Source organism: Sminthopsis crassicaudata, chromosome 4 (genome assembly GCF_048593235.1).
Source record: "Sminthopsis crassicaudata isolate SCR6 chromosome 4, ASM4859323v1, whole genome shotgun sequence".
In the NCBI taxonomy this organism is placed as follows: domain Eukaryota; kingdom Metazoa; phylum Chordata; class Mammalia; order Dasyuromorphia; family Dasyuridae; genus Sminthopsis; species Sminthopsis crassicaudata.
In genome coordinates, this window is record NC_133620.1 from 304890333 (window position 1) to 304916840 (window position 26508).

At 33.2% G+C, this 26508-nt stretch overlaps 1 protein-coding gene across 4 annotated transcripts in view; it reads left to right on the forward strand.

Annotated features, from left to right (window-relative positions):
* TBCD (tubulin folding cofactor D) overlaps positions 1 to 26508 on the forward strand; it is a 436500-nt gene that overhangs the window by 380979 nt on the left and 29013 nt on the right. For all 4 annotated transcript variants that reach the window (XM_074264992.1, XM_074264995.1, XM_074264993.1 and 1 more), the window contains 4 exons: positions 2259 to 2342; positions 6963 to 7121; positions 7252 to 7390; positions 12285 to 12406. In XM_074264992.1, the coding sequence (XP_074121093.1) occupies positions 2259 to 2342; positions 6963 to 7121; positions 7252 to 7390; positions 12285 to 12406 (504 nt within the window). The remainder of the gene's footprint in view (positions 1 to 2258; positions 2343 to 6962; positions 7122 to 7251; positions 7391 to 12284; positions 12407 to 26508) is intronic.

A 26508-nucleotide genomic window follows, 5' to 3' on the forward strand; every position in this document is an offset into this window, starting at 1 on the left:
ATCTTCCATATGAATTTTGTTATTATTTTACTGGCTCTATAAAGTGATTTTTTGGCAATTTGGCAAGAATGGCACTAAATAAATAGAAAAATTTAGGTGTAATTGTCATTTTTATTTTATTAACTCAGCTTTCCCATGTGCAGTCGATATTTTTCCAATTGTTTAGATCTATTTATTTATGTGAAGTGTTTTGTAATTATGTTCATTTAATTCCTGGCTTTACCTTGGCAAATAGACTCCCAAATATTTTATATTATATACAGTTATTTAAATGGGATTTCTCTTTCTATTTCTTGCTGCTGAGCTTTGTTAGTTACATATAGAAATGCTATTGATTTATGTGGATCTATTTTATATCCTACCACTAAAGTTGTTAATTATTTCAAGGACTTTTTTAGCTGCTTTTCTAGGATTCCCTAAATATACTAAGATAGCATTTGCAAAAAGTAGGTTTTTTTTCTCTCATTGCCTATTACAATTCCATTTCTTTTTCTTATTACTATAATTAACCTTTCTAATACACTACTGAGTAATAGTGGTGACAATGGGTAACCTTATTTCCTCCCGAATTTATCTGAAAGTCTTCTAGCTTACCCCTACTACATATAATGCTTCCTGATTGTTTTATATATATATATATATATATATATATATATATATATATATATATATATATATATATGTATATATATGTATATTTATGTGTATATATATGTGTATATATACATATATATACATATATATACACACATATATATATACACATATATATATTATACATAAGATATAACATATAATAAATATACTATCAAATCATCTGCAAAGAATGATAGCTTTGTTTCATTAATTACTCTTAATTCCTTCAATTTTTTCTTCTCTTTTCATAGCCTTTTAATATTGTGTATATCTTTCTGTTTTAAGTGTGTTTCTTGTAAACAATATATCATTGAATTTTGGTTTCTAATCTCTTCTGCTATCTTCCTTCCATTCCCATTCATAATTAAGATTATAATGTATTTGCCTCCATTTGATTTTATTCTGTGTATCCTTATTTGAATCTTCAAAAGTCAGTTTTGCTTCTAACCACTGTTTCTTTTTAATACACTTTTTTCAATTCTCCTTTCTGATATTCTCTCCTATTCTCCTGTTCAGTCAGATAGATTTTATATCCATTTGAGTGTGTAAAAATATTCTTCCTTCTCTGCAGTGGTTCATATGAAAGTGAGGTTTAAGTCTTGCCTGATCCCTTAAACTATTCACTCCCTCCCCTCCTTACACACACACTGTAAAAGCTCTTCCTTTCTCAATTTTTTATGTAAGAAAAAATTTCCCCTTTCTTCCTCTCCTTCCCAGTTCATCTGTCTCTCTTACCCATCCATTTTTTGGCGATCATCCCAACATAATGGGCTTAACTAATCCTTTGCCTTCTGTCTATGTAGCATTCTTTCATCTGCCTATGTAATGATCACATTTTCAGTATTGATGCTCTCTTGATTTCTCTTTCATGTTTACCTTTCTGTGACTCTGGTCAGTCTGATGTTTGAAAGACAGCTTTTTTATTTATCTCTGATAGTTTGATCAGGAATACTTGAAAATCTTCTATTTCATGAAATGTCCATTTTTACCTCCCGAGGAATTACATACTCGATTTTGCACAGTAGGTTATTCTGGCTTGTAATCTTTGTACCTTTTCCTTCTGGAACATCATATTTCATGCCTTCTGATCTTTTATTGTGGTATCTGCCATATCTTTTGTGATTTTGACTATGGCTGGATGGTATTTTAAAACATCCCTCATAATGAAATATGTTTCCCCCCCTCTGTGTTATAGACTCCCTTTCTTTCAAGATGCCTCTCAAGTAGCATATTCTACATAAAACTTGTTTTAATTTTTATGATTGCTATTTCCCTCTTTCCCTAAACTATATTTAGCTTCACTATATTTCTTCTTTTACATTTAATCTATATATACTAATATCTATACTTGTTTCACTGATATAGTTTGTATAAACTGGTATAGAACAGTTTGTAAATTCCCCAAATGTATGGATTGTTTTATCCATTGTATTTGTGTATCAAGTGCCTTGAATAATACCTGCTACATTGTAGGGACGTACAATGTGGGTCTGAAGACTGAAATAGAAATGTATATAAAATATACATTGTTTATATAGTAACAGAATCCTAAATAGATATAGCATGTCTAGTTGAACTTACTCTCCTGAATTTTTTTTTTTGGGGTATATTTGTGCCATTAGGGTCCGGGAAGCTGCAATGACAGGTCTAATGGAGCTGACACTTTTGTTAACAAGAAATCATCCAGAGCTCATTGAAGCAGATGTGTGAGTATTGAAATCATACAGCTAATTTCATTCTATAAAGGTTTCATTCTTATTAACTTCTATCCCATTTAGAATATACATTGTGATGATGACTATGACCTTCCCAACTTCTCCTCTAGACACTTAGTTGTTTCCAAAGGCTCATGCATCATCCAGTATTTGTTATAATCAGCTTGATTATTGTAAATAAAAGTTGCTATAGTCAGTTTATCCTGAAACAGTCATGATTCATATTGGCAAGTATGTCATAAGGCAGAGGTGTCAAACACACAGGGACATATCCACAGCATTATAAGTCTTTAGAAGCCATCTAGACTAATCCCCATCTGAACATTATACTGTCTATGTTTAAAAACTGTAATGAGGAAGAAGTTTATGAATACTAATTCACACTTTTTGCTCTCTCTAGTTAATTTTGTATCAGATTTAATTTGCTTTTCTACAGCTTCCATCCATTATTCCTATTTGGTGCTAAGCAGAATAATTCTAATTTTCCCAAATAATCTTTCAAATATATGTAAATAGTTATTGTTTCTCAAATCTTATTTTTCTGAGCTAAATGTCTTCTTTTCCTTTTACGATTTTATGATTTGCCCTTCTCTGGCTATTTACTCTAGCTTATTACTCAAAATCCTTCCTAAAATGAGGCATAGAATATAATATCTGGGTATGGTCTGACCAGAGCATAGTACAACAGGGATGTCATTTTCTTAGTTGCACACTATGTCTTTCTAAGCACACTAATATTATATTTGATTTTAAAAATCTACTTTAATGTATGTTTGACTTTATTTAAAACACCTGGATTTTTATTTTTCAAACGAATAGATTATATAGATCTTTTTCATCTTGTATGTGTGAAGTTGATTTTTTTGAACCTAAGGTTAAGACTTTATACTTATCCATATTAACCCTAGTATTCTATTCTTGAAGAAAGATAAAAATACACAACCCATAATCATAACCATGAATAAGAATGTGATGGAGCTATTGATTTAAAAAAAAAAAAAAGATAAAAGAATGGATTAGAAAATTGATTGCTATAACTTGGTGATTTTTTTTTTTAACAAGAAGCAGTTTAAACAGAAAGATTTACATAGAGTTAAAAAGAGTTTGGAAAAAAATATATTATGTTTCAGTTAAACTCAGTAAAGCAGGAGTAGTAATCATGATTTTAGATAGTAAATATAGAAAAGGTGCATAAATAAAAATTATATTTTGTGAAAAGACACCAGACACAATGGATTAATATTAATGCTTAAAATTTATTCACCTAATAACTTAAGTCCTAAATATTTGAATAAAAATTGAATTGAATTGAATTTATCCTCACAACTTTTAAATATTTCAAAAATAGGAATTTTTTCCATGAAATAAAGTAACTTCAGCTTTTCATCATGTAACAAGGCTCCCAAATGAGGTAAAAATGCTTGATGAATTAACAGGCAAGAGTCATAGTTCTTAACTTCTAATACGTTCACTAATTATCCACTCTCTTTCATTCAACTGTCCATCATGCTTCAGTGTTAGGACTGCAAAAAACAGCAGATTTCTCTTTCACATATTCTACCCAAATTCCTGACGAAATCCAAATAGCAGAAACTTGCTCAGACTTAGGCAGCAATATATCAGCACTCTTTGCTGTAACAGAGCTCAGTCAGAAATGTAACATAGAGTTAAGAAGGGCAGGACATAAATATGTTACTATACTCCACTGACTTTGAAGGAAAGAGCTTGTATCTGCCTTGGGTCATTTTTGTGCCACCAGAAGTTGGTGTACAACTTAATAAAGTGTACAGAGTGAACTTTAAGTTACTCATTTTAGAGAAGGTTTAAGCTAAAGCTCAGAGATTTAGCTCACAGAGAAACTACTATCAAAGGAGAAAAAACCCTAAATTGAGAAATTGGGGGGGGGGAGATTGAAATTAGCAAAGATCTCAAAAAACTCAGACCTTAACTATAGGTAGATAAACCAACCAGAAAAATAGTAATTACAAAAAAGAAAATGGCCTCCAGGTGCAGGAAGAATTCCTATATGTATGAATAAGTATTGAAAGATAAAATCAGTCAACATCTAATGAAGCAACTAACTCTAGAGTCAAATCCAAAGAAAGCATATACACAGAAAATGTTTCTGAATGGTTTAAAAGAGAAATAGAAATAGGGAAAGTATAATTCTTGGTTTCAGCAAAAATAATTGACAGAATAAAAAATATTTGAATCCACTTTGACAAATATCAGTAAAAAAACAAAAGAGACTAACTGATTGGGGATCCATGAAGAAAATCAGATAAAAAAGACAAAAAACACAATAATATTTAAAATGAAAGCAGGCTATCTGTACAAAACACACAGAATTTTAGCACATTCATATTTAATACCTCTGACTATAGTTGGGTTGGGTTGTATATATTTCCAAATTCCCAATTATTTTAGAAAAGGGAATATTCATTATTGTTCTTTCTATGAGACAATATAAAAAGATAAGCCCCAAAATGTTCCGAGTAATTGCAACATACAACCTTCCAAGTTACTATTTTTGATGGGAAAATATTTATTTGGATGTCTACATTTTAGTATGATTGTTAAAGAATTAATCAAATTACTTTAGAACATTAGATTGTAATCTAATTGTCCTTACTCTTACAAAATTAAAAGACCAGTAGAACAATGCCCTATTATTTCTTTAATGAACTTTTGTACCTCCTTTTCCATTGGGCCAATTCTACTTTTTAAGGTTTTCTTTTCAGTAAATTTTTGTGTAGCCTTTTCCAGTTGGCCAATTCTTCAGTATTTTTATTCCTCCTTTACCTAACTGTGACTCAAAAAATTATTAGTTTCTTATGTAACAGTAATTCTCCCCCCCAATATTTCCTCTACTTTTATTTTATTTTCCAAATCATTTTTGAGCATTTCAGGAATTTTTTTTTGGACCTCAGACCAATTTACATTTTTCTTTTAGGCTTTGATATAGCAGTTTTGACTTCATTGTCTTCTGAGTTTGTATTTTGATCTTACCTGTTACTATGGTAATTTTCTTTAATCAGCATTTTTTAAATGTTTAACTCAGTTTTTAACCTCTTTTTTGACTTTTACATTTATATTAATATTGGACTCTGCTTCCTTGTTTTAGATGGCACTGTCCTAAGCTTAAGGTTTTTTGTGTAGCTGTTTTCAGAGCTAGTTTTTTGTTCCATAACTTTTTAGTTCTTCCAAGTTGGCATGATCTAAGAAAGGTCTGTAAGCAAACACAAGCACGGATTTATGAATCCCTATCTTTTGCTTGCTCTCTTGCCTCTGAAAGATCACTTACCTAATTATTTGGTTGTTGTTTTTTTTTTTTTCACAATAAGATTTTATTTTCCCAAATACATGTAATGACAGTTTTTCAATATTAATTTTTTTGTAAGAAAGTGTTCCAAATTTTTCTCCCTCCTCTCATCTCCCCACTCCCCAAGATAGCAAACAATGTGATATAGGTTAAATATGTACAATCTTTTCAAACATATTTCTATATATGTCATGTTGTGCAAGAAAAATCAGATCAAAAGGGGGAAAAAAAGACAAAGAAAAATCAAACAGGCAAAAAAAAAAAAAAAAAAAAAGTATAAATGCTATCCTTCCATCCACATTCAGTCTCCATAATTCTTTGTATGCAGATGGCATTTTCTATCCCAAATCTATTGGAATTGCCTTTAAATCATCACCTTGTTGAGAAAATCCAAGTCCATCACAGTTGATCATCACATAATCTTGTTGTTTCTCTATATACAATATTTTCTTGGTTCTGCTCACTTCACTCAGCCTCAGCTCATGTAAGTCTTTCCAGGCTTTTCTAAAATCAGTGTGCTCATAATTCCTTATAGAATGATAATATTCCATTATACACATTTATCATAATTTATTTAGCCATTCCCCAACTAAGGGTAAGTTCTCATACTGAGTCTGGTCTGGTGATTTTCTTTGATAACACAGATGGGAGATCACTAGATTGAAAATATGGAATAAAAGATCATTCTTTTATTCCATATTTTCAAAGTTTCTAGAAAATGACAAAACAGGGAGTGTTAGAAGTTTTATGCTTTACAATCCAGGGCAAAGAAAGCCTGTCATGAATGAGTCTTATAGAATTCAAGGGCCCTATCAGCTTTAAATTTAAAAAATTAAAATTAAATTTAAAAATTACTGTGTAATTTGATCCAAATCCAGTCATTGAAATGTTTTCCTACACTCCATCTTCCATCTTAGGATAAATAGAAAAATTTTAATATATCTTAGGACAACAAGTTTCAAAATATTGTGTGTGAACCCATGGGAATCCCCAAAACCCTTTAGGGTGTCCTTGAGGGCAAAGCTTTTTTCATTATAATTATATTTTTATTTCTAATAAGTAAATATAAATAGATTGTAATCTACATAAACAAAAGCTCTTTGTGGCACATCCTCACTAAATTTTAAGTGTGAAACAATCCTGAGACCAATAAATTCGGGAACTTATGCATCAGAACAGATAGCTAAATATCTGAATTTTTCCATATAAACTTTTTTATTTAAAATGCTTGTGTATTCCTCATCATGCTGATAATAGTTGATTAAGCAGCTGCTGTTGTTATTTTGCAGCTGCAAAAAAATCATGTGCTGCTTAGCCCAACAGTCAAGTGAAAAAATTGACAGATTTCGAGCTCATGCTGGATCCATTTTCTTGAATCTTTTGTACTTTGATAATCCTCCAGTTCCCCACCTTCCTTATAGAGAAGAATTAGAGAAGATATTTCCAAGGTATGAGAAATTTTTTTTATATTTTCCTCATTATTATACCAATATATTCTTAATTGCTGTGTGTATATTCTCATCATTGAATAGATTGCAAAAAAGAAAAAAATTTAATATGCTATACTTCTTTTTATAGATCAGAATCTGCTATTTTAAATTGGAATGCTCCATCACAGGCATTCCCTTGCATTACTCAGCTTCTTGCACTGCCAGACTATCGATACCATGTCCTTTTAGGCTTGGCAGTCTCTGTTGGTGGCTTAACAGAGTCAACGGTAAGAAAAAAAAAAAATATATATATATATATATATATATCTATTTTTAATCCTTCTAAAGCCTTGAGTTGGATAAGGAACAATGACATCCTCTTGGAGGGAAAAATGCTTCTTTGCCTGCTTTCTAGTCCTCTTGTGTGGGTCAGCGGTCTACTTTCTGAAGCCAAGGGAGCTTTAGATATGGATCACTGTGATTACTTCTGTTCTCTAAGGTCTTAGGGTAAAATGTTTGACAGTACTTGTCTTTTATCAAGGAAAGTCTTTGGTATGGTGATACAGTCACATTGCTAGACCACAATTTACTCATGTATATAGTATAGAAGATGGAATAAATTTACCTTTAAGGTCTTTTCCAGTTCTCAAATTCTGTGAAACTGTCTTGGTAAATTGCAGCAATGTTGAAGGATAGAGATTGTAGGATAAAAAGATTATCATTACTATGGAACTTTTTGTTTTCTTTTGGTGGTTTCTGTTTTTAAAAAGGTTAAATTTGCTGAGTTAGAATGATGTTGCATCTTTCTGTGAATTTCCACACAAAATCAAGAATTTAGTCCTTTTCCTATGATTACAAAATTACATAGTCATCTTTGTAATCAAATAGTTGTGTTGACAGTAGAAAATATTGTGCAATGGAAGAGCAATATGATTGAAATTTTGATGAAACTGCTTAAAGATGATGGTGAAGTTTATCATATACAAACAGATTTGAGAATACCCCTGGAGTTTAAAATTTTACTTTTATAAAGCATGTTCATAGGTTTTCTTTTCCCTAGAAACATTTTCACAACTCTTTTCTAACTTTGCTTACTCATTTATTTCACTGCTTTTTTGCTATTACAAACACTTAAATATTTAAACAATTTTCATTTTCACTTAAAATTCAATGGCATTTCTTTCATTTCACACATTGCTCTTCTTTCCTCTTATTTATAAAAATATTATATTGTGTTTATTGATATACTCCAAGCAATCTTAGAATAAAATTATTTTTAATACAATCAGTGAATATAAAATACTGCTTATTTGTGTTGTTTCAAGTCTTGTTTTTTAACTTGAAGTCATACATTTTCCTTCCTAGGATTTGGAATCAAAGAACATGATTTAGAATCCTAAATCTTCTACTTACTACCTTGTAACCTTATATAAATTATTTCAACTTTTCCAGGCTTCAGGTTGCTTTTTTTCCAAAATAAAAAGAGTTGAACTAAATGATTTTTTAGGTCATTTCAGCTCTAAATAAAGCCTATGACTCTGTAATCTAGATTGTTTTCAAAAGATTTTTTTTCCCCATGGTATGCATAGTAGCTCAAATGAGATTATGAGAGTAGAATTTACTTTTTGAAATAGGAATGCTATTTTTCTTTGTTTCTATAGACAGTAAGTATACATTTATAAAGCAAAAAAAAAAAAAAAAAAAAAAAAAAAAATACCCGAAGATTGCCAGGTGTTTTTTTCAATGTAACCTGGGGCTAAGGGGAACAAACAAATGGTATTAGGATTAATTCTTTTTGAGAATTTTAAAAATTGTATTAAAATCAGGGGCAGCTAGATGGCATAGTGGATAGAGGATATCACAATGGATATTCAGGGATAGCCCTGAAGTCAAGAGGACCTGAGTTCAAATGTGATCTTAGAAGCTTAACACTTCTAGCTGTGTGACCTGGGCAAGTCACTTAACTCCAATTACCTCACATACCCCCCCCTCAAAAAAGGGAGGAGGGGAAACCCTAAAATTAAAGGATTGTAAAAGCAATGCTAACTATCTTTACATAATACTTTATGGTTACAGAATGCTTTTACAATTCATCATCTTATTTGAGTATTACAAAAACCCAGTAGGTTTGATGAATATTAATTAAAATATTATTTTTAAAAGTTAAGAAACAGTCTCTTAAAAAGGTTATATTGAGTGGTTTGATGTTAAAGTCAATGTTTTTTTCTTCAGAACTGTTTTATTTTACTTATTCAGGATGTGGGAAGTTGAATAACTATCTTCTTATATTCAGATATTATGATAGAATTTTTTCTACTTGAAGTCTGTTTTGAAAGAAATCATTCAGATTATTTTAAACTTATATTAAATGAATTTTTTCCAAATTTCTTTAAGGACTTTTTATGAGAAATACTATTTGGTGGTAATACTAAAAAGTGTTTGGAGAGGTGTTAATTATGTTTAGAACATTATACATTGCAACTTGAATGGGCTTTAATTATCAAATCATAGCTATACTTGAACAATCCAGAAACAGTTGGACCATTTAAACTGAGGGCAAAAATCACTACAAAACACTTTGTTACCAAAAAAAAAAAAAAAAAAAGGTATTGTGGAAGATGAATTAATAATTCCTTTGTAACTTTAGTTTTTGAGCAACTTTTACATATTCTACCATGCCAAAGAAGTTGCAAAACATTGAAAAAAGTCCTTTGCTTTAGGTGCTTTACATTAGATAGAATTACTGTAAAACGTTGCACAGTAAATATTGTTGAAATATTTCATAAATTGGAGAGTCTGTTGAAATACAGACACTTAAATATACATGAATTGCTCCAGCCATTTAAAAAAAGCAATTTGGAATTATTTAAAGAAAATCACCAAAACTTTTTTACCCAGAGCCTTCTTATTAGGCATACACTTGAAGGAAATCAGTGATTAAATTAATGTTCCATGTACATCAAAGTAATAAAACAATGTTTCTTGTACGTCCTTGCAAGAAACTGAAAACAAAATATAACCCTATTGATTGGCTAAACTATTTGTAGATGTAGTTGTATTCAATTCTTTGTGAGCCCATTTGGGTTTTCTTGGCAAAGATACTATTGTTGTCTGCCATTTCCTTCTCCAGCTCATTTTACAGATGAGGAACTGAGACAATTAGAATTTAAGTGACTTGCTCAGCTAATAAGTATCTGAAGCCAGATTTGAACTTAGGAAGTTGAACCTTCCTGACTCTCAGCCTGGCACTCCTTAGCTGCCCAAACAAGTCATAGTATATAATGACAAATCATTACACTAAGAATAGTGAATAGCATAAAAGACTTACATGAACTAAAGCAAAGTGAAATAAATAAACAGAACCAAGAAACTATGATGCATAATGACTCTGTTTTGAAAGAAATCATTCAGATGGTTTTAAACTTATATTTAATGCATTACTAAATTACTAAAGATCTTTAAATGGAAGGTAGATGTCAATTTATTAGGATATTATAGATGAGTTTAAGTATAAATGAATGATGAAGAAATGAAATAACTGCAGATGAAGATTACCATATTTGAGAATTTTGATTGTATTTTAAAACTATACCAAACATAACTATTTAATCCCACATATATTTTGAGATTTTTTTTGAGACTTACTTTATTTCAAAGCTGTATAGTACATTTTGTGTTAGTGAGACTAACACAGAATTTTTTTTAAAGCCCTGTATCTTAATGGGTCCATTTTTTTTTCATATAAAGTCTATAAATTGGCAAATATTGAGATTTTCTTAAAATACCAAAACTCTGACTTTATTGGTGGAGAGAAGTCCCAATGGGAAATTTGTGATGCCAGTCAGTAGCTGAGAGAGAGGATTGAAGCCCAGATCTTTAGAACCTAAGTCCAGTTCTCTATCTGTTAAAACTGCCTTCCCAAGATGATAAAAACTGAGATAGTTATTGTCAGAAAGGTGGATGTACTGAAATACTCCTAGAGGAAATATAAGTTGGTCTAACCACTCTGGAAAGTAATTCGTAATTATTACATTTATAATTATTGAAAATAATAAATACAACTATACATTATCATGTTGTTAAAAATGAATGATTTATCATTATAAATGCTTAAATTGTTCATATCCTTTTACCCAGAGTGTTACTTACCCTTCTTGCCATATTATCAGAAAAGGTCAAAGAAAGAAAGGCCTTACAGAATTGAAAGTATTTGCCATAACAATACTGGAAAACAAAGTAAACATCTGTTGATTGAGGAAATCAATCAAGCTGAAGAATCTGGTGTGTGAATATAATAGAATATCATTTCATCACTTGGAGAATTCATAGAAACTTAGAAAGATTTATGTGAGTTCATTTAGAGAAAATAAAACAGAACTAAGACACCAAGCTACACAATGGTCATAGTTATATATAAGGAATAAGATTCAGCCCATATAGTTCATTAGGTGTAACAAGCCCACCTGGCAGTTACAATTACTAGTCTGCCCTAAGCCCAACAGAGTACCTTTGACCACTGACCGTTGCAGTGTCAACTCTACCCGGCTTGCCTCCTCTGAGGCCTTCAAAGGTCTCTAGCCACAATCTCTTGAATCTATAGTTTAATAACCAGTAGCACGCTCAAGAACAGCCACATGTAATCTTAAAAGCCTTTATTATACCTACTCATATAATGCCCTGACTTGTCAGCTCCCTAGTGAACACCTGGTCTGAAGACCCACGTGTTCACTACCAAACTCCTTACCTCTCGGCTATCCATCAGCTTGGCTTGGCTTGGCTACCCCAGGTTAGGGAGCCAGGTTAAAGAGAGCGACTGCTGTCTGCAGTGGGCTTATAAAGGACCTGTGAGGTCACACACACAGCCAACCATCGAGAGAGTTGTCACCCATTACGACGCTATCTCAATATGGACAGGATCGCACCCACAGGGTAGTCCTATATCCACAGAGATTACTTCCGGGCTACTTCCTGTTGCGCTGTGCCCGCCCATTTAAAGGGTCCTTACAATTAGGTTCTAACACTAACTTTGCATTGTAAAGACTAAGCTGAACTTCTGTACTATCCTTGCCTCAAAGATGGTTGTCAAGAGAGTATATGTGGATTGATTTTCCTCTTATATCTTTATCTGCCAGACATGGATTCTTTTTCCTAAGTGTATTGATATATTCTTCTATGTTACAGGTCAGGTATTCAACACAAAGTCTTTTTGAGTACATGAAGAAAATCCAAAATGATATTCAAGCTATGAACAACTTTAGTGAAACTTTGCTTCAAGTATTTGAGAACAACCTCCTTAATGACAGGTAATTTATGCAACTTTAAAAGTTATCAAAATAGTGAAGTAATAGTTGTAGTCATAATTGGAGTATATTATTTGTACTTCCATTTGTGCTCATTTCAGTGTGTTTCCTCATCTATAAAATGATGAAATTGTACATGATTTTTGTGTATTATTCAAATAACACCTATATTAGCTTATTTGATCGTCCCCAAAATCTAATATGGAACAGAAGTGTACAAACTAAGTAGGAGAAAGTAATCAAATCATTGATATAAAATTATAAAATTCAATTAATAAATAATGAAATTTATGCATACCTAGCTTAATATGTAAAATATCTTTATTTTATGTCAGGCAATTGTTTTACATGGTTTGGCATTGAGTTCTTAAGAGTTTCTTGTATATTCTTTAATTATTCATTATCAAACCATATCTTTTTTAAATGTACCCATTAGAGACCATTTGTTTTGTCCAAGTCTAATCACAATAATAATTTTTTCAGTGAGGTTTAAAGAAGAGAATTTGGTATGGAGATGTTGATGCTTGATCTTGGAGGAGTCCAATTTTCCAGGAATGTCATAAAAATACATTGTATAGAACAGTGATCAAAAATTAAAAAGAATTATCTATAAGCTTCATTAGTCAGCATAAAACAAATAGGTCAGTACAAAAACAAAATAAAAAACATGAACAAAATTAAAACTATCAGAATCCTGGGGAAGTGTGGAGAGAGACAAGCAAGGCTTAGTAGAAGTTTCAACATAAAATTATTCAGTTCCACAACAGGACCATTGTAGTGATGGATGATCAGGAAGCCTCACCTCTAATACATACAGGAAAAGGGGCAGCCTTCATAATCTACATTCACTGTTAAAGAAAAGACCAAAGCCCAGCATTTCATATCTATGAAACCTCTGCCCTTGTGTAACCAAATATCTAGGCATTGCCACTCAAATCAACCTCTTAGTATCCTGGGCTTTAATTTATAATTGGAAGAAAGTTCAGACAGTTTCCACAAAAGTTAAAGCCTAGTCTTAAACAAACTAATTCAGAGTCATTTCTACCCATGCTAGTCACAAGTATGGTAACAGAATTTGATCTAACAAAAAGATTACCAATGCAGAAATTGTGGTTAAGATTATGAGTAAACAAAAAGAAAAATACAAAACAAAGCAAAATGAAGAAAAACCTTGGAGCTCACGTGATAAACTCTGCAGAACAGTAAATTCACAGTTCCAAGTAGTGTCTGAGAAAATGTTCTGGCCAGGAATAGAAGAATGTTTTGAAAAAATGAATCAAGAAATATAAAATAAAATCTTGGAGAGGAAAAATTGACCAGGAATAAAATTTAGAAGAGACAGTGTTAAATTTTTCTCAGGGATCACACTGGTTGAAAATTAGAAGGTACATTCGGATTCTAATGTTTATTGTGCAACAAGAAAATGATATTCGCACACATGTATTGTACCTAGACTATATTGTAACACATGTAAAATGTATGGTATTGCCTGTCGTCGGGGGGAGGGAATAGAGGGAGGGGGGGTAAATTGGAAAAATGAATACAAGGGATAATATTATAAAATATATATATATATATAATAAAAAAAAAAATAAAAGAGCTAGAAGAAAAAAAAAAAAAGAAAATTAGAAGGTACAGATGAATACAACATGAAACAAGATAAATCAGAACAAAATAAAAAATTTGGAAAATTAAAAAGTATATAAATATGTATAATGACAAAGATAATAACTTTTATGCCATTTTTCAAGAAGTTGCAATTTCTTGGCAGTATGATAAATGTGGAAATTTGTATAGAAGAATTGCTTATGTTTAACATATTAGATTGCTAGATAGGGGAAGGAAGTAAGAGGAAAAGAGGGAAAAAATTTGGAACACAAGGTTTTGCAAGGGTGAATGTTGAACACTTATCTTTGTATGTATTTTGAAAATGAAAAGCTATTTTTTTAAGGTTATAAATAAAAACTTCTCATATCTCTTAGATATAGTGTACATTATGTAAATAAGAAAATTAATTGGTACCTTCTTAAAAGAAACTTCCACCCCCAACCAAAAATTAAACTTGAAATACAAAAATTAAAAGGAGAAATCAATAAAATTGAAAGTAAAAAAACTATTGAATTAATAAATAAAACCAAGAGTTGGTTTTATGAAAAAGCCAATAAAATAGATAAACCTTTGGTAAATTTGATCAAAAAAAAGAAAGAGGAAAATCAAATTGATAGTCTTACAAATGAAAAGGGGGATCTTTCCACCAATGAAGAGGAAATTAGAGAAATAATAAGGAGTAACTTTGTCCAACTTTATGCCAATAAATTTGATAACTTAAGTGAAATGGATGACTTCCTCCAAAAATATAGGCTCCCTAGATTAACAGAGGAGGAGATAAATTGCTTAAATAGTCCCATTTCAGAAAAAGAAATAGAACAAGCTATTAATCAACTCCCCAGGAAAAAATCCCCAGGGCCAGATGGATTCACATGTGAATTCTACCAAACATTTAAAGAACAATTAGCCCCAATGTTATATAAATTATTTGAAAAAATAGGGGATGAAGGAGTCCTACCAAACTCCTTTTATGACACAGACATGGTACTGATACCTAAACCGGTAGATCGAAAACTGAGAAAGAAAATTATAGACCAATCTCCTTAATGAATATTGATGCTAAAATCTTAAATAAGATATTAGCAAAAAGACTTCAGAAAATCATCTCCAAGATAATACACTATGATCAAGTAGGATTTATTCCAGGAATGCAGGGCTGGTTTAATATTAGGAAAACTATTAATATAATTGACCATATTAATAATCAAATTAATAAGAACCATATGATCATCTCAATAGATGCAGAAAAAGCATTTGACAAAATCCAACATCCATTCCTACTAAAAACTCTTGAGAGTATAGGAATAAATGGACTATTCCTTAGAATAATCAGGAGCATATATTTAAGACCTTCAGTAAGCATAATATGCAATAGAAATAAACTGCAACCTTTCCTAGTACGATCAGGAGTGAAACAAGGTTGCCCACTATCACCATTACTATTCAATATAGTACTAGAAACGCTAGCCTCGGCAATAAGAGCCGAGAAAGAGATTCAAGGAATTAGAGTAGGAAATGAGGAAATTAAACTTTCACTTTTTGCAGATGACATGATGGTATACTTAGAGAACCCCAAAGACTCTGCTAAAAAGCTACTAGAAATAATTCAAAATTTCAGCAAAGTGGCAGGATACAAAATAAATCCACATAAATCCTCGGCATTTTTATATATCACTAACAAAATGCAACAGCAAGAGATACAAAGAGAAATTCCATTCCAAACAAATGTTGAGAGTATAAAATATTTGGGAATCCATCTACCAAAGAATAGTCAGGAATTATATGAGAAAAATTACAAAACACTTGCCACAAAAATAAAATCAGATTTAAATAATTGGAAAGACATTCAATGTTCTTGGATAGGCCGAGCGAATATCATAAAGATGACAATACTCCCCAAACTAATCTATTTATTTAGTGCTATACCAATCAGACTCCCAAGAAACTATTTCAATGACCTAGAAAAAATAACAACAAAATTCATATGGAAGAATAAAAGGTCGAGAATTGCAAGGGAACTAATGAAAAAAAACTCAGAGGAAGGTGGTCTAAGTGTACCTGATCTAAAGCTATATTATATAGCAGCAGTCACCAAAACCATTTGGTATTGGCTAAGAAATAGACCGGTAGATCAGTGGAACAGATTAGATACAAAGGACAAAAAAGGGTACATCTATAGCAATCTAATCTTTGACAAACCCAAAGATTCCAACATTAGGGATAAAAATTCATTATTCGGAAAAAACTGTTGGGAAAACTGGAAATTAGTATGGCAGAAATTAGATGTGGATCCACACTTAACACCATATACCAAGATAAGATCAAAATGGGTCCATGATTTAGGCATAAAGAGGGAGATAATAAATAGATTAGAGGAACAGAGGATAATCTACCTCTCAGACTTGTGGAGGAGGAAGGAATTTATGACCAGAGGAGAACTAGAGATCATTATTGATCACAAAATAGAAGATTTTGATTACATCAAACTAAAAAGTTTCTGTACAAATAATACTAATGCAAACAAGATTAGAAGGGAAGTAACAAATTGGGAAAATATTTTTAAAAACAAAGGTTCTGACAAAGGTCTCATTTCCAAAATATATAGAGAACTGACCATAATTTATAAGAAACCGAACCATTCTCCAATTGATAAATGGTCAAAGGATATGAACAGACAATTCTCAGAGGGAGAAATTGAAACTATATCCACTCACATGAAAGAGTGTTCCAAATCACTACTGATCAGAGAAATGCAAATTAAGACCACTCTGAGATACCACTACACACCTGTCAGATTGGCTAAGATGACAGGAACAAATAATGATAAATGTTGGAGGGGATGTGGGGAAATTGGGACACTAATACATTGCTGGTGGAGTTGCGAAAGAATCCAGCCATTCTGGAGAGCAATCTGGAATTATGCCCAAAAAGTTATCAAACTGTGCATACCCTTTGACCCAGCAGCGCTACTACTGGGATTATATCCCAAAGAAATACTAAAGAGTGGAAAGAGACATATATGTGCCAAAATGTTTGTGGCAGCTCTTTTTGTTGTAGCTAGAAACTGGAAGATGAATGGATGTCCATCAGTTGGAGAATGGTTGGGTAAATTGTGGTATATGAATGTTATGGAATATTATTGCTCTGTAAGAAATGACCAGCAGGAGGAATACAGAGAGGCCTGGAGAGACTTAAATCAACTGATGCTGAGTGAAATGAGCAGAACCAGAAGATCACTGTACACTTCAACAACAATACTGTATGAGGATGTATTCTGATGGAAGTGGAAATCTTCAACATAAAGAAGATCCAACTCACTTCCAGTTGATCAATGATGGACAGAGGTAGCTACACCCAGAGAAGAAACACTGGGAAGTGAATGTAAATTGTTAGCACTAATATCTGTCTGCCCAGGTTGCATGTACCTTCGGATTCTAATGTTTATTGTGCAACAAGAAAATGATATTCACACACATGTATTGTACCTAGACTATATTGTAACACATGTAAAATGTATGGGATTGCCTGTCATCGGGGGGAGGGAATAGAGGGAGGGGGGGTAATTTGGAAAAATGAATACAAGGGATAATATTATAAAAATATATATATATATATAATAAAAAAAAAAAGAAAAAAAAAAAAAAAAGAAACTTCCAAATAAAGCTTCCCAGCAATATCTTAGCCAAAAATTTTAAACTTCCAGGTTAAAGAAAAATACATATTTAAAGTATATGTATAAAAGAAAGATTTCAAATACAAAGGCTAGTCAAGATCTTTCAAGACTTGGCAGCTTCCATTTTAAAGAAAGGAAAACTTCAAATATGATATTCCAGAAGGCCAAAGATAAAGGCTTCTAATTCAGAATAAGTTCTAACAAAATCAAGTATAATTCTACAGAAGGAAAAATGAATTTTTAATGAAATAGAATATTTCTATTCATTCCTGGTGAATGTCAGGATTGGGTAGCTATTTTGAAATGTAAACATAGTAAAGAAGAAAAACTTAGAAAGGTACACAAAATGTAATCAATGAAATAGGACTGGGGAAGTAAACAAATATCCTCTCGGATCCTTAAAGTCGTCAGGGGTTGTTGAGAAATTTAGATAAGAAAGGCAAAGGAACTAGATTTTGGTATCACTTGATATAAATGAATCATTCCATAGATGTCTGTTTAAAGCTTTTCTTATGTAAGTTCTGGGGATGTAGGAAGGAAGGGAAGAAGGAAAGAGTCTCATGCTTGTGAAGGGATGGTGATTTATACATGCTTCAAGGACATGTAGGTGGGCCAGAGACAGAGAAGTGAGAGTAGGAAGAGGAATATGTGGGGAGCCAGGAAGGGAAGAAGGGAGGGAAAGAAGAAGGGAGGAAGGGAAGAAAGAAAGGAGAGAAGAAAGGAGAGAAGAAGGGAGGAAGGAAGGGGAGGAGGGAAGGGAAAGAGAGAGGAAGGGAAGAAAGGAAGGAGGGAGGAAGGGTTGGAAGAAGAAAGGATGAAAGAGGGAAGGAGGGAGAGGGGAGAAGGGGGAGAAGAAAAGAGGGAGAGAAAATTATATTAAAATTATATGATTAACATATTTCCAAATGTGAGGAGTAACTGTGAAGAGAAGAATGTCAAAAGATAAAAAAGAAAATACAGAAAACTATAATTAAAGGCAAGGGAAAAGGAAAAGGATAAGAGAATGGAAACTGGTTGGGATTACTAGGTGAGAACTGAGGTTGTCTGGATGGTGACAAGGTGAGAATTCAGGTTTTCTGGACAATTACAAGGTGAGAACTCAGGTTGACTTGATAGAGGGGGCAAGCTCATTGGCTGGGGTGGTTCTTCCCAGAAGCCCTTGCATTATCCCACGCCCATTCTCTGGGAGGATAAAAAGAGACAGCACTGGGCGCAGAGAGCAGATCGGCCTGGAGAAGGATAAGAGCTGGAGGAGATTCAGAGCCAGGATTCAAGAGGAAGACTCTGAATTGCATCAGGCTTGACGGGGCTCTCTGCAGGAAGGGAAGTCACTTCTTTGGACAAGAGTTAACAGCAACTGCCTGGAGACAACGGTTCGTTACAGGAAGAAGAATCTGTCGGAAAGATTTGAGTAGACACAGCAGATCTCTTCCCAGAGAGCGATCCAGCAGCTTCTGGAGACGATAGCTCGCTACAATTGGCGCCCAACGTGGGGCAAGGACATTTGCTTATCCTGACAAGAAGAGCTAGACCAGACCTTCGCATTTTGGCGCCCGAACAGGGACAGACACAGTCCTGATTCCAGTGGAAAAGCTTCCGATCTAGATCTCAGTCTCTCTGACCCAGAACCGTGAGTAACGAGGAAACTTTGTTAAAGATTAAGTGAGCGTGCTAATAGATAAAAAAGGAACTTAACTTGTTAAGGGCTAAACCAGGAATCTCTTATAGCTGAAATGGGGCAGATGTTAGCTATATTCAATCCCTGGACCTCAGCCGACTCATCCCCAGCCCCAGAAGTAACCTCAGCTCCACCCCCATTCAGGAGTGGTACTATAGAGAGTATAATCAACATAATTGAGGAGCAGAGTTTACTTGTAACCTGGGTACAGATTGCTAAACTCTTGGCTGCATTAAGACGCACATCCCCTTGGTTCTTAGAGGAAGAAAAGATAGATGTAGATAAATGGAAGCTAGTAGGATATGAAATGAAAGAATTTCAAGCAAAAAATGGGCCTCGTTCAATTTCTGCAGAAGTATTTTATATCTACAACATAGTTCAATTAGCCTTAAACTATCAAGCAAGTTGTAGGAGAAGGAAAAGTTCTAAAAATGAACAGAGGAGGAAGTGTGAGGAAAAAAGGAAAGATCAAGATCTTTCCCTAGAGCAAGAGGATTTAAATGAGGAATTATGGTATGATTCTCTTGAAGAAGCTTCAACCCTGCCTAGAGAACAGATTATTGACAGGCCCACATCAACCCCACCTTCAGAGATGGAGGAAGAAAGAGGGGAAGAGGCAGAAACACAAACAGAATTGCCTGTGAAGAAGCCTAAGCCTATGACAAGATTAGAAAAAGCATTGGTTAAAGCTAAGAGAGAAGGACAGGATATAAGTGATTTTATACATGCATATCCTGTGATTGAAAATACTGACTCTGTAGGTAAAAAAAGGAGAAGATATGCACCTTTAGATTTGAATAAAATTAAGGATTTGAAAAAAGGTTGTACCCTTTATGGGGCTACATCAGCTTATGTCAAAATGTTACTAGATGGTTTGTCTTATGAAGTCCTAACCCCGAATGATTGGAAATCCATAGCAAGGATATGCCTGGAACCTGGAGAAAATTTATTATGGCTTTCGGAATTTCATGAATTATGTAAAATTCAAGTCAGATGCAATTTGGAAATAGGAGTTAACACACAATTCACTTTTGAGCACTTAGCTGGTGAAGGTCAGTATGGAGAGAATTCGGAACAGATTAATTATACCATGACAATATATGAGCAAATTGCTAAGGCTGCAATAAAAGCTTGGGGTGTCCTTCCTGGACAGAAAGATCGTGGAGAGGCTTTCACTAAAATACAGCAAGGTCCCAATGAACCTTTTGCAGATTTTGTGGGACGTTTGCAAACTGCTGTCAAAAGAACTATTGGAGAAAATTCAGCTACAGAAATAATGACCAGACATCTGGCTAAGGAAAATGCCAACGAGATTTGCAAAAGAATTATATGGGGATTAGACAAAGATGCTCCTTTAGAGGAGATCATAAGACGCTGTGCTACAGTGGGAACAAATGCTTTTTACACCCGGATGATGATGAACATGGAAAGACAGGGTTCCTCCTGGCAAGGGACTTCTAGAGAAACTCGGAGATGTTTTCAATGTGGAAAAATTGGGCATCTAAGAGCTCAGTGTAGATATGGAGATACAGTGAGAAGACAGGGTGAGAGAAGACCTAAAACCCCATGTCCAAAATGCAACAGAGGACTCCATTGGGCATCAGAGTGTAGAATAATTCAGGGAAATGGGATGAGGGGCCCAGGTCCAGAGCCCCAGGCAAAAAAGACTTGGGGCATGATGGCAGCTGATGTTACACCCAAAGAACCTTTAGAAGGCCAGGACTCTGATTTAATCAATCAGCAGAGAAGCAATCACATGGCAGAAAGGGATTACCTGATAAGTCAGTCAAAAGGCAATCAGATTGCAAAAATGGATTACACTTGGGGAGAATACAGGCCTTTTAAACCAACAGGGCTGTGCCCAGTGCAAACAACTCCAATGTAATTGTCAGATGATGAGAAGAGATTTAGAAAGTGGTAAATAGAAGGAAATTAGATAGGTTAACTGCCTGGGAGAGAGGGTTTGCTTGTATTTCTTCAGCAGGAAAAGGAATCAGATGGGTGCCAACGAGTCATATTCGCCTTGTCCATCAGAGAGAGACAGAAAAGGAGAAAGACCTCAAAATAAAGGAGAAGATCTAAGAAACATCTGACACTGAAAGAGCATGGATAATAAGAAGACTGTTAAAGAACTTTAAAACCAGCAGGAATCATTGGACTTCCTCACACAAGATGAGACTAATGGACAATGGACTTATGGACATTTATAAATTTTCAATTTATGATTATGATTATGTTATATACTTCTAGCATGTGTTATGTTACTATGTTACTATGTGCTTATGTAATTTATGTAATTATCTGTAATACTTCCCATATTGATGGATTTATGTTTCAAGGTCATGACTGTCCTATGTTCTAAATCAAAAGAAAGGGGGAGATGTTGGGATTACTAGGTGAGAACTGAGGTTGTCTGGATGGTGACAAGGTGAGAATTCAGGTTTTCTGGACAATTACAAGGTGAGAACTCAGGTTGACTTGATAGAGGGGGCAAGCTCATTGGCTGGGGTGGTTCTTCCCAGAAGCCCTTGCATTATCCCACGCCCATTCTCTGGGAGGATAAAAAGAGACAGCACTGGGCGCAGAGAGCAGATCGGCCTGGAGAAGGATAAGAGCTGGAGGAGATTCAGAGCCAGGATTCAAGAGGAAGACTCTGAATTGCATCAGGCTTGACGGGGCTCTCTGCAGGAAGGGAAGTCACTTCTTTGGACAAGAGTTAACAGCAACTGCCTGGAGACAACAGTTCGTTACAGGAAGAAGAATCTGTCGGAAAGATTTGAGTAGACACAGCAGATCTCTTCCCAGAGAGCGATCCAGCAGCTTCTGGAGATGATAGCTCGCTACAGGAAACAGATTTTGATATTTATAGATGACAGATATTAGGCAAATATCCCTCTTATCACTTCATAAAAGGAGGAAGAAAGAGTAGAGTGGGAAAATAAATAATCAGTCATAATAATGAATATGAATGACATAAACTCACCCTTAAAAGAGGAAAAATGTCATAATGTATTAGTTAAAAAGAGTACAGGAAATATTATTTTTCATAAGAAACACAGTTGAAGCATAAGGATTCATAAAGAATTAAAATAAGCAGAATCTGTTATGCTTCAAGTGAACTAAAAAATTAATACAAGGCTCACAGTTATGATTTCCAATCCAACTATAGCAAAAATATACATGAGAAACATAAATTAAGGAACAATGCTTAATGGCATAATGAATGATGAATTAATGAATTAAAATAAATACTTAATATAAATAAAATAACAGACATTTAAATTTTTTTTAATGTCTTAATTTTATTTTTAATTTATACAATAAAACAAGCATTTCCATAATATAGTATAATGAAAAGATGATTGCATATAAAACCAGAAATCTGCTATGTACAATTTGCTATTCCTTTAAAAAACGTAACAAAATTATCATGTAATTTTTTTCTTTTATTTCTTCACTTTCACTCTAAAGATGGCTACCATTAGACACAAATAGGTGCATATGTGTGTGTATGTATATATGTATAATATGAAAATGTGTACATATATATAAAAAATATGAAAAATTATTCTATACATGGTTTTCTACACACAGATAGCATTCTTCTTCATATGTTCTATATTACTTGGGTATTTTTAATAGAATAACTTATTCACTCAAAGTCTTTCTTAAAACAATATTGCTGTCACTGTATACAAGTGTTTTCTTGGTTCTGCTCATTTCACTCCTCATTATTTTGTTCAATTCTTTCCAAGATTTTCTAAAATCACTGTGCTCATCATTTCTTATACTCTGTGTGTGTGTACACAGTGCATTCCATCACAATCATATACTACATAGAACTGCTTTAAATATTTTAGAATATATGGGATTTTTTCTTTTTTCTGTATTCATCTTTGCAAGTAAACCAAATAGTGGTATTACTGTGTCAAAAGATATAAATAGTTTAATAAATCTAAGGGTGTAATTTTGTTCTACAAAATGGTTGGTTCATTTTATAAATTTACAAATGATTAATTAGTCCCAATTTTTTCACATCCTCTCCAGCATTTGTCACTTTTTAATGAATCTGGTAGATGGTAGATGTAAAATGATATCTCAAGATTGTTTTAATTTCCATTTCTCTAATCAATAATGGCTTAGAACATTTTTATATGACTTTTTATTTCTTCATTGGAAAACTTCATTTCCTGTGATCATTTATCAACTGAGGAATGACTTATAAATTTGACAAAATTCTAATTATTCTTTGTGAATTTCCTTCCACCTTTTTTTACTCACTATTTCCCTTTTGAGTCTCTCTTTTCATCCTCCTGTATTACCTTATCTTTTCCCTTTACTCTCTTATTCCTTATTTTTTCCATCCCTCTAAAATTTCCTCCCTTATTTTCTCTCTACCCACCTAATTTTATTCTGTACATTCTTTTAAAAGTTCTTTCCCTATCCTAGGAAAAAAGGACATTAGATGAACTCAAAGGTTTTGTTACAAATTTGTTACAAATACACCAGTATTTAAATACTTGGAGTTAATTATTCAAGGAGAAATAGACTAAAAAATATGATATTGAAAATCCCTTTTAGACTTATTCAAATCTAAAATAAATATAAATAAGAAAAAAGTTAAGAATCTAAATAGAACTTTAGAAAAAATATCTTTTACAGTTACTGCATGAAAAAACAAAAGGTTTTTACATATTTTTAAGCTGAATATGATATCTTTACAAATGTAATTATATGTTGGGGCACAAAAACAACCTAAAGAAATTCAGAAAGATATATCAAATGCATCATTTATTCACCACAATGCGATTAACAATATATTCAATAAAATGCCTTTGAAGAAATTATTACAAATTAATGGGATGACTTCATATGTATAACGAGTATCAATTGTTTGCTCTCTCAAGGAAGGAGGAGAGTGGGAGCAAAGTAGAGAATCTAAATCTCAGAATTAAAAAAATAAATAAATGTTATATAATTGGAAAATATTTAATGAAATTAAAACTTGGAAAAGGAAATTCATGGAGATATTTTTCTATGAACCAACCAAAATGGCTTTCTCTCATGTAGACAAAGATCTAGAAAATGCAGGAAATCCAGAGACACTTACTGAGAAATCTAAGGAAAATGATGTTATTTTTTCCAGCTTAAGTCAGCATTGGGAGACAGGCTGAGAAATTATGAATATTGGAGATAATGGCTAGCCAAGATCATGTTGCAGTGAGCCTTTTAAAATGGTGATTGAATGATGGCCTTCTTGTAGCTTTTCTCCAGGACAAGTAGTGTTCCCATATCTAGCACTGAAGGGCATAAATTTGATCACAAAGCTCGAACAGGTGAGACATAAAAGCAATGTTAATATCTGCTCACAGCTGAGCCAAAGATCCAGTAAAGATTGAGTAGGAGACCTGTATCTAGGGATAGTAATCTAATAGTAATGGCCTTACAGCTGTGAATTGAGCAAAAAAAAGTAACAAATTCAGGCCAAAGAGGAACCTATAGTTCTTTAGCTTGCAGTTTAGCTTGCAGAGACTTCAACTGGCTGACAGTAGCTGAATCTATCATTGGGGTCCTGGATGTCCAAGGAGAGGCAAAGCTACAGTTCTATTTACTTATACCCAAATCAAGGCCAGAAACTTGTAGAACTAAGACTAGAAAAGCAATAATCAGAATTCACCTTGGATCAGACTGTTTTGGATGCATTAAAAATTGCAGGTAACTCAGCTTCATCAATTCCTGAGATCTTGGAATAATTGAGCACTCAATACTTTGAGTAAGCAGGAACAGTATCCAAGAGGATAAGAAATAGAACCATGCATAATCCAGCCATATCTTCCAGAATTATCCTAGTCTTCCTACAAACTTGAAAATTATGTAATCAAGACTGGAAGAATGAACAGACAGTAAAAAACTATGATGGTAACAAGGACACCCAGTTCACAAGCCCAAAAGAAAGACTTCTTAACATTAAGAAGTATGCCCTCCCCCCAAAAAAAGAAACACACACACACACCCCTTATGCACAAGTTTAATTAGAATTCTTGGAAACAATGCAACAACAATTTAAGAAGATCTAAATATGTTTTTTATAAATGAATGAGAGTGCTAAGGAAAAATGTTGGAAAAAGAAATAACTATAGAAGAAAGAATTGGAAAGGGAGTTCATATTTTGTTTAACCTGATTTAGAGCTACAAATCCTAACTCAAGCAATGGGTTTTTGAAAATATTAAAATGGATCAAATAACAATTAATTGCTCCATGAAATAATAAACATTAAAGGCAAAAGGCTGAAAGACTGAAATATAAAGGAGGCAAAGCCAAAAGTAGAAATATATGGTAGAACAAAGTATAGAATAGAAGAACAAAGTATAGAGAGATCTGTACCACTTTTCCAAGTCAACTTAGGAAATTTGTTGTCATTCAGTCATGTCTAACTCTTCATGACTTTGAGTTTTCTTAAATATACTGGAATATTTTGCTATTTCCGTCTCTAGTGAATTAGGTAAACAGAGATTAAATGACTTACTCAGAGTCATATAGCTAGTAAGAGTGCAATTCCAGATTTGAACTAAGGAAATTTCTGTTCTGAAATCTAGCTGCCTGATTTAGGAAATGAACCAAACCAAATCTGGATAGGAAAATCCATGAAATAATCACAACGAGTTATTTTTCTGTAGACAGAAAGATTTGTGAACACTGGGTTAGGGTGTGGCCAGAAGCACACTGTATGAAGCATTCCAATTCAGAGAGAGATTATCTATACATGATAATAAGAGGACAACACAGATTCATCACAAAGGGCAGGAAGAGGTGCTGTCAATTTTATCACTTATTACCCATATCCAGTTGACATATTCCTGGTTGATTGAGGGTAAGGATCTCTGTGTATGAATGTCATTCTAAGGTGGAGACTGGGCTCCTGAGCTTTGTATCAAGGAGTAATTTCAGAAGCACAGCAGCTTTGTCTCTTGGATCCCAGGAGTCCAGCTCCCAGCAAAGTCTGAACCCTGAAGCAGAATAACTAGGGCAAGGAATCCAAACCAAAAGGAAACCTATAGTTCTTTTTTTCTGAACTAGTAGAGCTTTCTAATTAGTTGATAGTGGCTGAGTACAGCAGCAGACAAACTATTGGAAATCTGACCACT